The sequence below is a fragment of the Lucilia sericata genome, unplaced genomic scaffold (assembly GCF_015586225.1).
Source record: "Lucilia sericata isolate MDLA Ls3-8-SP2 unplaced genomic scaffold, ASM1558622v1 Contig001221F_arrow, whole genome shotgun sequence".
NCBI lineage: Eukaryota > Metazoa > Arthropoda > Insecta > Diptera > Calliphoridae > Lucilia > Lucilia sericata.
In genome coordinates, this window is record NW_023995181.1 from 70,001 (window position 1) to 87,322 (window position 17,322).

A 17,322-nucleotide genomic window follows, 5' to 3' on the forward strand; every position below is an offset into this window, starting at 1 on the left:
ATTTTCCCAGAATTTGGTCAACGAAAAATAGTGAAAGTGTTACCATGAAAGAAGATTTAAGTATAAGTTTCCAGAAGCTGTTGATAGAAACTAATCTGGCGTTTAAATTAGATTTAACCCTGGTGGAAATTAAACGTTTGACAAATCTTATAAACATTTGGTATACACACAACTTTAATAGTAAACTTATAGAGAAACGTAAAATTTCAGACTCAATTAACCGTTATTTACTTATCTTTCACTTTATACCCAAGACCATTAAACGTTTCTATTATTGTGAGTATTGTGAAGAGCCTTTCAATACAGAACATAAATATTTTACACATCGCATAACACATACGGGTGCCCTATTTCCCTATACATGTCAAAAATGTTCGTTAGGCTTTAAAACGGCAAAACATTTAAAAAATCATGAATCCTCATGTAATATTACAATTAATGTTATGAGAACTAAATTAGATGTTAAGACATCACAAGCTACTTACGAAAAAGCTATAGGCGCTCATAAATGTCTGATGTGTAAGGAAATATTTTCATCTTCCGAGCTGTTATATGAACATAGTAAGACACACTTAAAGACTGTTTATAATTGTGTCAAATGTGAATTGGTATTTGCCTCTGCCATAGATGTACAAAATCATATGGCTGTTTGTAACACCGTTACGAAACGTATACCAAAACAATGTACCCCTAGGCCAGCTAAACAAAAAATTTAAGTAAACTTTAGGTTTTGTGATTATTTTAGATTTTATTTTTTATATCTTCTTTTTTATACAAAAACTGTATAATTTTTTTTAATATGTTCTAATGTTGCAAACATTTAATTAATTTTTAATACAAATCATTTATTTTTTATTATAATATCTAAGAACTTTAACAAAAACTAAATATTTTAGGCATAATTTATATTAAAGTTAAATTAATATTCTTCTTTTAATGTTAAGTTTTAAAATTCATATTCTTTATTTTCTACTTTCATTAATTTTTTGCAATAATTTAGAACAATAAATTGTTGAAAATATATTAACTAATAATTATTATAATTTAAATTGAAAACACTACTTTAAAAAGGTAAAATCATGAAGCAATAATCTACTCAGTTTTGCCAATATTTTTTACCATTCCCCTCCCCGTAAAGTCATGTTACAAAAACCCATAAAAAAGATTTGGGTTTTTGCCCTACCCGCAATACCCACTAGAAAACGTCAAATTGAATTAGCTGGACATTTTGTAATTGACCAAATATGTACCAAGACTAGACTATAGACTAGACTATGGACTAGATTATAGACTAGACTATAGACTAGATTAAAGACTAGACTATAGACTACACTATAGACTAAACTATAGACTAGACTATAGACTAGAATATAGACTAGACTATAGACTAAACTATAGACTAGACTATAGACTAAACTATAGACTAGATTATAGACTAGACTATAGACTAGACTATAGACTAGACTATAGACTGGACTATAGACTAGACTATAGACTAGACTATAGACTAGACTATAGACTAGACTATAGACTGGACTATAGACTAGACTATAGACTAGACTATAGACTAGACTATAGACTAGACTATAGACTAGACTATAGACTAGACTGTAGACTAGACTATAGACTAGACTATAGACTAGACTTTAGACTAGACTATAGACTAGACTATAGACTAAACTATAGACTAGACTATAGACTAGACTATAGACTAGGCTATAGACTAGACTATGGACTAGATTATAGACTAGACTATAGACTAGATTAAAGGCTAGACTATAGACTACACTATAGACTAAACTATAGACTAGACTATAGACTAGAATATAGACTAGACTATAGACTAAACTATAGACTAGACTATAGACTAAACTATAGACTAGATTATAGACTAGACTATAGACTAGACTATAGACTAGACTATAGACTAGACTATAGACTGGACTATAGACTAGACTATAGACTAGACTATAGACTAGACTATAGACTAGACTATAGACTGGACTATAGACTAGACTATAGACTAGACTATAGACTAGACTATAGACTAGACTATAGACTAGACTATAGACTAGACTGTAGACTAGACTATAGACTAGACTATAGACTAGACTTTAGACTAGACTATAGACTAGACTATAGACTAAACTATAGACTAGACTATAGACTAGACTATAGACTAGACTATAGACTAGACTATAGACCAGACTATAGACTAGACTATAGACTGGACTATAGACTAGACTATAGACTAGACTATAGACTAGATTATAGACTAGACTATAGACTAGACTATAGACTAGACTATAGCCTAGACTATAGCCTAGACTAGACTATAGCCTAGACTAGACTATAGACTAGACTATAGACTAGAATATAGACTAAACTATAGACTAGTCTATAGACTAGACTATAGACTTGACTATAGACTAGACTGTAGACTAGACTATAGACTAGAATATAGACTAGACTATAGACTAGACTATAGACTAGACTATAGACTAAACTAGACTATAGACTAAACTAGACTATAGACTAGACTATAGACTAGACTATAGACTAGACTATAGACTAGACTATAGACTAGACTATAGACTAGACTATAGACTAGACTATAGACTAGACTATAGACTAGACTATAGACTAGACTATAGACTATACTATAGACTAGACTATAGACTAGACTATAGACTAGACTATAGACTAGACTATAGACTAGACTATAGACTAACTAGACTATAGACTAGACTATAGACTAGACTATAGACTAGACTATAGACTAGACTATAGACTAGACTATAGACTAGACTATAGACTAGACTATAGACTAGACTATAGACTAGACTATAGACTAGACTATAGACTAGACTATAGACTAAACTACAGACTAGACTATAGACTAGACAATAGACTAAACTAATGACTAGGCTATAGACTAGACTATAGACTAGAATATAGACTAGACTATAGACTAGACTATAGACTAGAATATAGACTAGACTATAGACTAGACTATAGACTAGACTATAGACTAGACTATAGACTAGACTATAGACTAGACTATAGACTAGACTACAGCTTAGTCTATAGTTAGTATTGTATACGGAGTGTATCCCTATTTCACGGAGAAACTTTTTCAATCACAATGTTCGCCAGAGGTTAATTTATCCTTTCGCAAAGGTTCGTTGATCCTTTGTGTCTTGCAAAAAACACACTGATGGCAATTTTCATACATGGCTGACCCCTATCCAGACACAAGTACTTTGCTTTTAGAAGTAATATATTCGTTTTTATATCATTCACCTTTGTCAGAAGAGTATAAGTGTCCGACCCTATAACATATATATATATATATATATATATATATATATATATATATACATATATATATATATATATATATATATATATATATATATATATATATATGTATATATATATATATATATATATATATATATATATATATATATATATATATATATATATATATATACAAGCAGTAATACGAATTCAATTAAGCCAAAGGCAAGTTTTTATTCATAAAAAATACACTGTGGTAAGTCAGGTATGACCACTGTTAACCCTGACAAGGAAGGAAAATTCATCACCATTCAACCCAGCACACTTCTCATTTGTCCGACATATTCATTGACAAAAAAAAAACATCAGACACATTGTGCATGTCATACATACGACTTCGATCCAACTCTTAGGCGTACAGTCACTACTCTGCGGGGTATCTGTTGTCTTTTTGGCAACAGCCATATCACCGTATATCAGTCCTTTAACCAGCATGTTGACAGAAATTTGATTTTAAACCAAACCACCACGTCCAACATCTCTCTAATAATAGGGATAGTACACTGTCAAATCATTCCAATTAAAAGCCAAGGATACTACTTATTGTCCCGGCAGACTAGAGGTATTGATACCACCTCTTTTTCCACCGGATTGCAAAGTTCATCAAGGTAAATTAAACCATAGAGATGAGGATGTTTTGAGCTCAGATTCGCAGTATATTTTCATATACATAAGTTCCTGAACTTTGACCTTTTATTAAATTTTATCGTCATGTGTAACTTATATAGAATAGACTTTGCAAAATTCTATCTAAATACATAAATAAAATTTGAAACAAATTCTTAAATCCCAGAGACAATTTTAGAACTTATTCTAAAAAACTAGAACGAGTACAAATAGAACCACTTTAGATTCTTAAATAACAATGTTGAAACTAGTTTTGTCGCCATTATTTCTGGAACCCGTTCCTCAGACCATTTGTGGTTTTTAAATACATGCAAATAGTATTCTAGGAACTATTTCTCTTTTTATATTTGAAACGTCGTTTCGACTTCATAACACTTTCACGGAACTAATTCCGAAGTTGACAATTTCGTCCAAAAACCATGGGCGTTGAGCAAAGTAGAACGAGTACAGGCTATAATCATGCGTTTTAGAACTAATTGTGGAACTAATAGAATTTTTCCTGGAATGTTGCATAATTTGACAAAAGTTTTTTATTCAGTTCAATAGAACGTTAAATATGTTATTTTTTAAAATGATTAAACAAAATTAAACAGATAATGATAACAAAAAAACATATTGCTGATAACTTTTAAACCGAAAATAGAAACGAATGATCATAACGAAGCAATGCCATGTTCAGATGTTAAAAAAATATAGTTTTTTAGCGGTCACATTAACAAATTTCTAACAATTTTCTTAGTTTAATTTATTAAAAATTTTTCTCCGTTTTAAATGAGAACAAGTAAGAAATTATAGTCGGGCGAGGCCGACCATATAATACCCTACACCTTTGACAAAAATATAATGTGATTTAGTTGACATAATAAAGCATTTAAGTTGAATTGTACCTTGCCTTAGATATACATACTTAAGCCGTTTATGAATAAAATTGTGGACATTTAAGTGAAATTTTGATGGGGGCTTTTCATAGGGGCTAGGGTCATATGAGAACCTATTATTATGGAATTCGTGGGGGTCATCAAGTCTTGTATACAATTCGGTTATTGCAGCTTTTTGTCGAGATATGAGTATATTAAACATAATTATGAACTTCAAAGCCCTATTCGGCGTGTTCAGTTGTATGGGGGCTAGGTGAAATAATGGACCGATGTAAACCATTCATCTACGGTAGACGATGTCTGTTGAAAATGGTTAACATCGGTCCATTATTTCACCTAGCCCCCATACAACTGAACCCCCGAATAGGGCTTTTAAAACTTGTAATCAAACTACAGGTCACAATTTTGGAGATAATTCAATGAAATTTGGCACATGATCTTTTATGGTACCGTAGATGAAGCCTGTTGAAAATGGTTTACATCGGTCCATTATTTCACCTAGCCCCCATACAACTGAACCCGCCGAATAGGGCTTTTAAGTTCATAATTATGTTTAATATACTCATATCTCGACAAAAAGCTGCAATAGCCAAGTTGTATACAAGACTTGATGACCCCCACGAATTCCATAATAATAGGTTCTCATATGACCCTAGCCCCTATGAGAAGCCCCCATCAAAATTTCACTTAAATGTCCACAATTTTATTCAACAATAAACGGCTTAAGTATGTATATCTAAGGCAAGGTACAATTCAACTTAAATGCTTTATTATGGCAACTAAATCACATTATATTTTTGTCAAAGGTGTAGGGTATTATATGGTCGGCCTCGCCCGACTATAATTTCTTACTTGTTTTAAATTTCTTTTTAAAACACTACAATTTGTATTCATTCCAAGATACATTTGATAACTTACTATTATAAGCTTTTCCTGGCACATAACCATTGGGGCCATCGGCTACAATTAATTTGTATCCATTATCACCGCGTGTACGACGACCATGTGGCAAATGAGTAGGAGCACGAGTGCAGGCATTCACAATGCTAATTGTCAGCAGCAAACTGATCAATGTTACTTTTAAACATTTAGCCAGCATTTTAATTAAGAGATTTTTTTGTTTTTAGAACTTATATATACTTTGTATTCGTATTCTATTATTTAAAAGATAAATTTATCGTTATAAAAACTGCACACACACATACATATGTATAAAAATATGAATAAATTAAAACACTGCAAACGCACTACTTGGGTTGTGATAGTTTCAAGACGTTTCACTACTATCAGCTCTTTAAAAAAAATATATATTCATATAAGAAGTATTATTATCACACTTTTAATGATGGTGGTTGTTGTTGTGTTTGCTTGAATTTTTAAAAATCTACTGTGTAGAATTAATCACTACTCGGTTGAAGGCATTAGCCTTTTAAGTATCGTTTTTAAACAAGTACGAGTATTTAATAATTCCGAGATACAAGTCAATGGAACAACGTTTGCGAGAAGACTGATTTGAAAATGTTCAAATTATGAAAGAATGTATTATTTTTTCTTCTTCTGAGATGAAACACAGTGTCTTTAGTTTGTGATAGCATAGACGTGGTAAGAATTATTTTTTAAAAGGGGTTGTTGTTTTAACAGATTCGGACTGGACGTTCTTCCCTGGGGAAAAAAACTTCCGGTTGATACAGCTATTGCTGAGTTGACAATCTTTGGCCGATTGGAGTGAAGTTAAAATTGTCGTGGGAACGATACTTAAATGGATCACTTTTGAATCGTTGAAGAAAGATCTTCAGGAGCCTTGGAATGCTTTGGAATTTTACAAAAACTAAATGTTTTCTATAGCCAGAATGTAATGGGTTCCAAATTTTCATATATTTAGATCCAAAACTTCGTTAAGTTCTTGATATACTTTCCTCCTTTTTGGCCATATAATCTAAATCAGTTCATAAATCCATAGAACATTGAGAAGTAGGGACCTTGACCACAAGCTGGACATTCGTTAGGGACGCTCTATGTGCGACCAATAGGCATTAGGTCTGTTGCTTCATCCTGATCTAAGTTTTGCCAGAACTACTCTTGTTGTCCCCGGAAAGTTTTCTACGACATTGGTTACCAATGATTGGTATGAATGTCGTTCAAAACTGTTGAATATGAGAACTGATCCAGCATTTAACTACGTATGTTCTCCTCGTGACACCCCCGGGGTCATGTTATCTTGATTATCCTTCTCATAGATCTTAATCTACTTTCCTCCTTTTTGGCCATATAATCTAAATCAGTTCATAAATCCATTGGACAATGTGATAGTAGGATTGGCTGAGCAGTTGAATATGTGGCAGGTATCATGTGGATCTTGACCACAAGCTGGACATTCATTAGGGGCGGACCAATAGGAATTAAGTCTATTGCTCCATCCCGATCTAAATTGTGCCAGAACTCTGCTCTTGTACTGCACAGCAAGTTTTCTTTCTTGTCTGTAATGAGTGACCTCCCAGTATGACATGGGTTCATGGGTTCCAAATTTTCATATATTTAGATCCACAACTTGGTTCTTAATCTACTTTTATTTTTTGAATCATATTATCTAAATCAGTCCATAAATCCATAGGACATTGTGAAGTAGGGTTTGCTAAGCAGTGGTAGGTATCATGTGGACTTTGATCACAAGCTGGACATTCCTTGGGGAAGGTCTATGTACGACCAATAAGCATTAGGTCTGTTGCTTCATCCTGATCTAAGTTGTGCCAGAACTACTCTTGTACTGCACTGCAAGTTTTCTTCGTTGTCTGTAAAGAGCGAACTCCAAGTACGACATGGTTTCATGGGTTCCAAATTTTCATATATTTAGATACAAAACTTCATAAAGTTCTTAAACAACTATTCTCTTTTTTGATCATATGATCTATAAAAGTCCATAAATCCATAGGACATTGTGAAGTAGGGTTTGCTAAGCAGTGGTGGGTATCATGTGGACTTAGACCACAAGCTGGACATTCGTTAGGGACGCTCCATGTGTGACCAATAGGCATTAGGTCTGTTGCTTCATCCTGATCTAAGTTTTGCCAGAAATACTCTTGTACTGCACGGCAAGTTTTCTTCCTTGTCTGTAAAGAGCGACCTCCTAGTGCGACATTCATGGGTACCAAATTTTCATATATTTAGATACAAAACTTCATAAAGTTCTTAAACAACGATTCTCTTTTTTGATCATATGATCTATAAAAGTCCATAAATCCATAGGACATTGTGAAGTAGGGTTTGCTAAGCAGTGGTGGGTATCATGTGTACTTAGACCACAAGCTGGACATTCGTTAGGGACGCTCTATGTGCGACCAATAGGCATTAGGTCTGTTGCTTCATCCTGATCTAAGTTTTGCCAGAACTACTCTTATTGTCCGCGGCAAGTTTTCTACGACATTGGTTACCAATGATTGGTATGAATGTCGTTCAAAACTGTTGAATATGAGAACTGATTTAATGAATCCAGCATGTAACTATGTATGTTCTCCTCGTGACACCCCCGGGGTCATGTTATCTTGATTACCCTTCTCATATTTGTGTTATTGCAAGCCTGGGGAAAAGAGGTGCTACCAGTAGCGAAACTATAAACTGATGATGATCAAATCTATCCTCGGCCTTTCCTTGGAATTATTTGACATGGGGTCTAACCAGAACACCAGATAATCTGGTACTAAGGGTGGCCAGTTGACGGTGGGCTTTGTCCTGGCTGGTCAGTTGGTTGAGGTTCCTACGGGATTCATGTAGTAGCTCTGGTTTAAACCCAAATTCGCCTTCTCAAATTGGTGTTATTGCAAGCTTGGGGAAAAGAGGTGCTACCAGTACTGGGACTATAAACAGGTGATGATCAAATGTATCCTCGGCCTTTCTTTGAAGTGATTTGACATTGGGTCGTACCATAAGGGTGGCCAGTTGCCCGAAGGGCTTTGGTTAGTTGGTTGAGGTTCCTTCGGGATCCACGCAGTAGCTGTGGCTTACACTCAAATTCGCGGGAAGGGACGCTGGGTTAAACGTTGGGTGCACTAGTTCTAGGAGTATCTGATGGATGAGAGGGATTCTAAGTTGCTTTAGAGGTGTGACGAATGGAGTGGAATGTTTGGCTAGAGCTGAATGGAGCTGTTAATACCTTAATCTTTAATTTATGGATGATTTTCCTTCATGGCCTCTCAACTTATCACGGTAGGTGTTGTGGTCACGTATATAAGTCTTGTCAATTAAAAATGGATCCGTACTTCAGACTACCAGTTCGTCCCTACGTGCTATTGCCAAAACAACAGGGCCATCTCAGTAGTGTGGTAGAGCAACTTTAAGAGGTTAAGGATTGCACTGGAGGTGAGTCTTTAGAGGAAATGAGCATTTCCTCATAATATCAAGAGGGTTTGATGTTGGCTACGCCTGTTCTATTGGTTCTAAACTAGTGATAGCCTTTTCCTTGTCGGGGTATGTATTGGGCCTGTCTCATTATATCTGTCAAGAGATTAGAAAGCTCGAGTACTTGAGCAAAGTGCTTGTACATGGTTCAAAGTGGCGATGGTGAGTCGTTAAAGAAGCTAACCCTGTGAATGAAAAAGACCACCGTGTAAAGCACTTCGACATCTTGTTCTCCTCATGACATGCCTCGGGGGAGCATCTAACTGTGTGTGATGTTGGGATGAACTTTTTAAGGGGCGGTGGTGAGTCGCTAAACAAGCTAACACTGTGGATGAAAAAGACCACTGTAAAATCAGGCCGTCAAGGCAGGGGTGTTCACGTAAAGCACTTCGACATCTTGTTCTCCTCATGACATGCCTCGGGGGAGCATATAACTGTGTATGATGTTGGGTTGGATCTTGGGATCTTAGTCTTCTAGTGCAGATGATGTTCTGAGGAAATTTGTAAGTAGCCCTTTTAGAGTCCTTAGGGCATTATTTTAACAGCTTTGAATGTTTCTTCAAATCTCACTAAGAGAAGGTGATGGAATGACTCCTAAGGTGGTGACATTCTAGGAGGAACTGTTTAGTTAACATGACGTTATGTTATTTGACTGCGAGGATCTTAGTTTCCTGGTGTAGATGATGTTCTGAGGTTGTTTGTAAGCGTCCGCTTTACAGTCCTTAGGGCAGCATTTTGGCAGATTATAATGTTTCTCCACTGGTTATCACTAAGGGGCTGCCGGTTAGCGCTTCAAGGACCTTCTTTGCAATATCGCAATTTGTGCGTGATTGCGGTATTGGTTAAGAGTGTTTCTGACGACTTCGCTGGAGGTAGTTGCAGGTTAAGTGCATTGAAGATCTGATGTATTTCATCGAAATAATCATTCACCAGAAAGCATAATTCATCAACGTTGTGATAACTCGCCATAATTGTACTTTGATCCGCATATGATATCACAATCACTCCTTTTGGGGGTTCTAAATGTTACGCCACTGATATCCTGAGCAATAATGCTAAAACAGATAATATTGAAAAAAACAAATGAGAGAATCTAATATTTGCGATAAGAAATTTGATTAAAAACAAAACTAAATGATATAAATAATAATAGAAATTTCGAAGAAAAAATTTTATATAATTAAAAAGAAATATATTTTAAAATTTAAACTATTTTTTAAAAAATAAACAATAAAATTAACTAATTTCTGTCTACTATCCATAGACAACTATAATTGTTTGTAGCAACTTTTTCAATTACTTTGTTGTTTTAAAATGTAATTGAATTGAATAAATAATAAAAACAAAAAACACAATTTCAATTTGCCTTCGATTTTTATACATATACATATATATTTTATAACCTTAAAGGTCAATTAAAACAAAGACTTATACTGATAAACTAAAAAGAGTGTAATTTTTGAAGAAAAAAAAAAAGATTTCTACAAATGAATACAAAAGTATTCAAATAAAAATTTATTTGGGTTAAAAAAATAAGAAAAAAAGGGAAATAGAAAATCTTGTAAGAAAATTAATTATTTTTGAATATTATTATTTTCTTTAAATAAAACACTTGTTATTATTTTTTTATTAATCATTTTATGTATTTGTATATAATTTATTTTTAATAAATTTGTGTGTCTTTTGCTTTGTTACTTAATTAACTAAAAAATATATATAGTTTTATGTTTTTGTTTTTACGACTATTCGTTTAGTTGCTATTTTAAGTTTTGTCTGTCCTTCAGCTTTATTTTGTTTGATTTTTAAGATTTTGAAATTTTCATTAATTGAAAAATTAATAATAAATAGCAAGTAAACACTTTAAATTTTCAATTTTGATTTTGAAAAGGAATTTAACAAATTATTTAATGTTTTTTTTAACTGTTAAGCAAACTAGTTTTGTTTTGAATTTTATTTGCGCAAAAAACTGAAAGGAATTGCTTCTGATTTGGATTCAGTTAGAATTTGAAAATCACCAAACCACTTAACACTAATAATATAGTATTAAATCTAGCCTTAAGCCTTCAGATATTAAGTCTAGACCCAAATAGTTCTGATAATCCGAAGTTTGGTTAAAAAGTTTGGCTCTTGACAGCTAGTGCAGGGCTTTCGCAGAGAAGGTGAAATACCGTTTGGTCTTTATATTTATCTCTGTCATTGCAACTGTGACAAAATTTCATTGGAGGGGAGCCCACGACGATTTGACCGTCTGTCTAGCACCCAGAGACCAGTTATTACTGACAGCTACTTCGATATATCCTTTCAATTTCGAATTAAAAGTTGCATAGTACAATACCCTTTAAAAGGAGATCATATTAACATACATCACTCCATCTATTTTCAGCATTTTCTATGCTCTGGGCTCGAAACTAGTGTAATGACAGATATATGACCAGCAGGATTACAAAGTTGCCGCGATGTGATGGGTACGTGTTGGCGACTGTGGTTTTCCGTCTTGCTAATAGATTCTGCAGATGAAGATCTACTCGTGACACATTGAACTTAAGAGCCTTCAACCCCTTAACCCCTTTTTATACCTTAATCGCCTGTTATCCTACTATTCACTTCTATGGTTAAGGCGGTTGCCGAGAACCTGAATAGCTATAACAAAAACAAATACAGCAACAGCAGTAAAAGAAAAAGATCGAAGACGACCTTTTGGTCTCAGGGCAAGAGACTTTCGTCAATATATAAGACAGTGTGAGCTACCTACAAAATCCTTCATCCTGCAAAAATCTTCAATTGGATGCCAGATCTGACATCTGATCCGAAAGATATCCTTCTATCTATATATGGCAAAGACAGATTCAATGTAGACAATATCGCCAAGAATACCGACAATGAATTTCCCCGTGAACGTGATAGGGAAGATCGCTTTAAATATCGGAACCGCTCTTATACAGAAAAAGGCAAACCGTTAAAACGGAGAAAGGTTTTAGACAACAAAATCATTTCAGTGTCTGCAGCAAACACGACCATCTCTGCCACAAGACCATTTAATGAAGTTCATTAACCCTGTAGTAACAAAATCGGATGCCATCGAATAAAAATGTTATGAACACATCGAGAGAGAATCGTCGAGGATCAGATCCATCAGCGACGATGAGGGAAATTCCGATAAACACGCGAGCTCGTATCTGGTTGCTTAAAATGACTACTGAAGAGCACCAGAGTGAATACCGCTAGTTTATTTTGGCATCAGCAAGGAGTGGAGGTAATTCCGATGAGATCGCCTGCTCGTATCTGGTGACCAAAAATTAGCACTGAAGCGCAAAAGATGTTGGAGAGCTTGAAGCTCCAAACCTTAAACATTCATATGTGTGGTGGTCGTTGACAATTAATTAAATGCACGTTTAGTTGTTTCTTAAAATATAGATAATTTATTATAAAAAAAAGGAGCTTGCACGTGCTCGTAGAAATCCATGTAACAATTAATTTTTTACATATTTGACAGCTCAAGGTTGCCAGATTTGATTATTAATAAAGGCTACCAGATTTGTATATTACAATTCTCTCACCCTTATTACATACTTATTATATTAACTTATTCAAAATTACAATATTTAATTCAATGTATTTATGTAATTTAATAATTTGAAATTTTGACAAAAGATTTTTAAAATTGAATAAAATAAATTCAATAAAACAAAATGATAATAAGGAATCGTATGCGGTTTCATTCAGAGTCTACTATGTAGTCTCCTAAATGTGGGGGCAGTCTACGAACCCTTGCCGAAACTCTACGCGGTATCGTAGATGGCGGTTGTACATTCAATGAAAATGGTCGTTGATTTGATGATGATGATGTTTGTTGATTCGATGATGATGCTCGTTGATTTGATGATGATGATGCTTGTTGATCTGATGATGCTTGTTGATTTGATGATGATGTTTGTTGATCTGATGATGATTCTTGTTGATTTGATGATGATTCTTGTTGCGTTGGTTGTTGTGAATTTCGCTCTGACGTGTTTGTTGAATCATTGGGTATTTCTACGAGATCTTCGATGTTTGCATATTGTCGCTTGTTGTTTTCATCTCGCAGAACTACTTTTTCATTATTGTTTTCGGGAATAGTAGGCTGGACATTTGATGCACGTAATTGATTTATGTGCCTTTTGAACACAAATCCGTTATCTAGTTCAACTATGTAATGGAGATTTCCAAGCTTCTTGGTAATTATACCCGTCTTCCAGGTTGTCTTGTTTGTTGTGTAATAACGAGCTAAGACTCTCTCACCCTTATACAGTTGCCTGGCCATACATTTTGAGTATTGAGTTCTGTTAAACTTAGTTGGTTTAAATGCATCCAGACTTATACGTATTTGCCTTCCCAAATACTGTTCCGAAGGAGTTTTAGAGTTTTTTAATGGCGTCGCGCGATACTTAAAAAGTATTTCCTGTACTTTTTTCCGAATAGACATCGTTTCACTTTCCATTGTCGTTAATTTGTGTTTTAGAGTTTGTACATTTCTCTCTGCCAACCCATTCATGGCTGGGTGGCCTGGCGCTATAAACTTTTGAAAAATACCGCAGTTTTTACAAAAAGTTTTGAATTCCTCGCTTGTAAAAATTGTTGCATTGTCTGATACCAGAACGTTTGGATATCCATTTCTCGAAAATATTTCTTCTAGAATTTCTATTGTCGACAATGACGACGGTGCTGTTCGGCTAATACCGATTTCAGCCCATTTCGACTTCGCGTCCATTACCACCAGAAAGAAATTATTTTGAAAAGGACCGGCATAATCTATGTGTATGCGTTGCCAATTTCCATCAGGCTCTTCCCACGGATGAAGTTCCGCTTTAGCTGGAGAACTTTTTACTAACGCACATGACGGACATGATCGCACCAAATTTTCAATGTCCTTGTCAATGTTCTTCCAGTATACATAGCGGCGTGCCAGTTGTTTCATCTTAGTGATGCCTAAGTGCGTATAATGGAGTTCCTGTAACACGTATGGTTGTAGGATTTCAGGGATTACTACTCTTTGACCTCTGAAAAGCACGTCCTCATCAACTGTAAATTCTGGATCGATATCATTGTCATTATCGTTTTTGTTGTTGTTACGTAGTTTCATTATGATTTGTGAAATGTGTTTATCCTTACGGGTTTCATCACGGAGTGATTGAAAATTGATTTTCGAATTACTAATATGATTAATACTTTCATTACATATAAGATGTACTTCTCTATTGATAGAACATTCGGCGAAATTTGTTGTAATATCGGGCGCTCTGGAGAGACAATCCGCGTTAGTGTTGTCGACCCCTTTTTTGACTTGTATCTCATAATTAAAACCAGATAAATACGCTGCATATCGTTGTAATCGGGCAGACGTCATTTGAGGCAGTTTTGCTGTTTGATGAAAAATTCTCATAATCGGCTGATTGTCCGTTATGAGTACGAATTGACGCGCGAATAAATATTCATGGAAGTGTTGAACAGAAAAAACAATTGATAGCGCCTCTCTATCCAGCTGAGAATAATTTTGTTCGGCGGGCGTCAATGCCCTAGACGCGTACGCGATTGGCCGTTCTTCCCCATCGAATATGTGTGATAAGACACCCGCTATACCTGTTGGACCTGCGTCACATGCCAATTGAATTTTTAAACTAGGGTTGTAGGGTACCAATACTCTTTCACTGGCCAATTCTCTTTTCAGTGTGTTAAACGCATCTTCACATTTATTGGTCCAGTTAAATTTTGAATCTTTTTTCAAGAGGTGTCTTAAGGGTGTAGTTGTTGTAGATATTTTAGGTATAAAGCGTGCGTAGTACGTTACCATCCCTAAGAACCTTCTAACGTCGTCAACCGTGTTTGGTGTAGGCATGTTAAGAATTGCCGAAACTTTTGATGGAGATTTCTTTATCGAATTAAATTCAACAATGTGACCCAAAAATTCAATACTTTCTTTGAAAAACGAACATTTGCCCCGGTTAAGGTGTAAATCGAAACGTTTCAACTGTCCAAGGCAAGTTTTTAAATGAGAAATGCACTCTTCCATTGAATTTCCATGTACAATTATGTCGTCGAAATACGACTCTGTTTTCGGTACATCCCTTAATATCTGGTCAATAATTCTGTTAAATTCTGCGGGGGCAGTTTTAATGCCAAATGATAACCGTTGCATTTTATATGTACCCCGATGAGTTGAAATTGTTTGTATTATACTCGACTGTTCGTCTACTGGTATGTGTAAATATGCCTTATACAAATCGAGTCTACAAAAATACCTTGAATCCCGAAGGCTATTAAAAATGTCATCGATTTTACGAATTGGGTAGTGTGCATCAATTAGACGTTGGTTTACGCCGACCTTATAATCTACACACAGTCTGACCCCCCCATCAGCTTTAGGTATTACTACCAGGGGCGACCCCCAATCGCTATTCGTTGTTTTGGATATAATCCCAGCTTGTTCCAACACATCTAGTTCCTTTTCAACTCGTTCCGTTAAGGAATATGGGATTTGTCTTTCTTTGTTATAAATTGGTTTGACACCTTCACGTAATTGTAACGAAACTTTGTATTGTCGTGTACAACCAATTTTTTCTTGGAATACCTCAGAAAATTCATGTATAATTTCATCGATAACGCTTACCTGATTAATATCAGCTGTATTTGTTGTTTTACTATTGTTGTCCAGGTCATTTAAATTTATGTTTAACCGTCTGATCCACGAGCGACCCACTAATGCTGAACAGCCATCTGGAACAATGTAAATATCATCGAATATAGTTGAGTTGTTGTATCTTGCTTTTACTTTTATTTTCCCGTCAGGTATAAATGTTGTTTGAGTATACGAACGAAACGCAATATTGGTGGGAACCACTGGTGTGTCCAATTGTAGCTTGTTAAATTGACCCCTGGGCAAAAATGTAAAACCTGACCCAGAGTCCACTTCGAACTTTACCATTTTACCTTCTATATCGATGTCTGTATAGTATCGTTCAGCATTTGTAGAATTGTTGTTGTTTTGGTAAACGTCGATTACCTTATAAACGCCATAATCTTCATCCTGATGTATTTGGTTTGTTGAATAGTTCTTTTGTGGGGTTCTCCCATTTGATGACTTACTCAACGTAGCAATACAGACCTTAACGATGTGACCTTTTTTGTTGCACCCGGTACACTTTAATTTGTCCTTATCTGTGTGGCAGTCTTTAGCGAAATGATTACTTCTACCACACCGCAAACATAAGCCATCTATGCCCAATTTTTTGTAATCAATTTTACCTTGTGGTTGTTGTGTTTTCGACGATTGCCCAGCTTTATTGTTGTATTTATGATTTTTACGTTTGGAAACTTGATTTATAGTTGTTGTTGTACTCGATCTCATCGTCATTTCTTTTGAATCAGCTTTAGCCGCCTCAATAGCAATCGCCTTTGCCACAACATCCTCAAATTGGCTCGATCCTGATTGTAGAAGTTGTTCCCGCATGTTGTTATCATAAATTCCCCGTATAAATTGGGCCCGTAAAAATATGTCCGCTACTGATGCTTTGCATTTACATGCCGACACAAATTCGCAATCCCCGATTTCGGCTCGCAATGCTGCCACGAATTCGGCAATGGACTGTCCTTCCGATTGGTATTTCGACAAAAATTGGTGTTGTGTCACCAGCACATTCTTTTTTGGAGAGAGATGTGTCTCCAACAGTTGCAGTAACTCTCCGTACTGAACCTCATTTAGTGCCTTTGGTGCTGCTAAAGCGCTTACCATATTAAAAAGCTTTGCTCCTATTGAATTTAACAACAGTTTGGCACAGTACTCGTTGTTTGTAGAAATTGCTTTCATTTCCGTATAATTTTTGAACCTTTGGATGTAATTCCTGAATGACTCTTTGGAAGAGTCAAACGGTTCAAAATTTGGTAATAAAGCAGTAGTAGTGGCACTTGTGTTGGCAGCACCTTGCACCGTGTTCTGCCCCTGTGCCGCCATTTGCATTACCTGTGTAACTAAGTTGTGTTGCATCTGCATGAAAGCAGCAAATTGATCTTTATCCATTTTTAAGACTTT

At 35.2% G+C, this 17,322-nt stretch overlaps 3 protein-coding genes across 3 annotated transcripts in view; 1 reads left to right on the forward strand and 2 right to left on the reverse strand.

Annotated features, from left to right (window-relative positions):
* Window positions 1-794, forward strand: part of LOC119610524 (myosin-2 heavy chain) — a 7,374-nt gene extending 6,580 nt beyond the window's left edge. The window contains exon 4 of the mRNA XM_037965773.1: window positions 1-794. This exon is cut by the window's left edge and continues 100 nt beyond it. Coding sequence (XP_037821701.1) covers window positions 1-716 — 716 coding nt within the window. The 3' untranslated portion in view covers window positions 717-794.
* The window catches only part of LOC119610526 (spondin-1), an 18,635-nt gene extending 12,254 nt beyond the window's left edge, over window positions 1-6,381 (reverse strand). Inside the window, exon 1 of the mRNA XM_037965774.1 lies at window positions 5,787-6,381. Coding sequence (XP_037821702.1) covers window positions 5,787-5,967 — 181 coding nt within the window. The 5' untranslated portion in view covers window positions 5,968-6,381. The remainder of the gene's footprint in view (window positions 1-5,786) is intronic.
* A 6,594-nt stretch (window positions 6,382-12,975) lies between these two features.
* LOC119610521 lies at window positions 12,976-17,310 on the reverse strand. The gene is made up of 2 exons (XM_037965769.1): window positions 15,667-17,310; window positions 12,976-13,380 (listed from the first exon to the last, which is right to left on the reverse strand). Exons 1-2 carry the CDS (start codon window positions 17,308-17,310, stop codon window positions 12,976-12,978), a joined length of 2,049 nt encoding a protein of 682 aa, XP_037821697.1.
* Window positions 17,311-17,322: the final 12 nt, after the last annotated feature.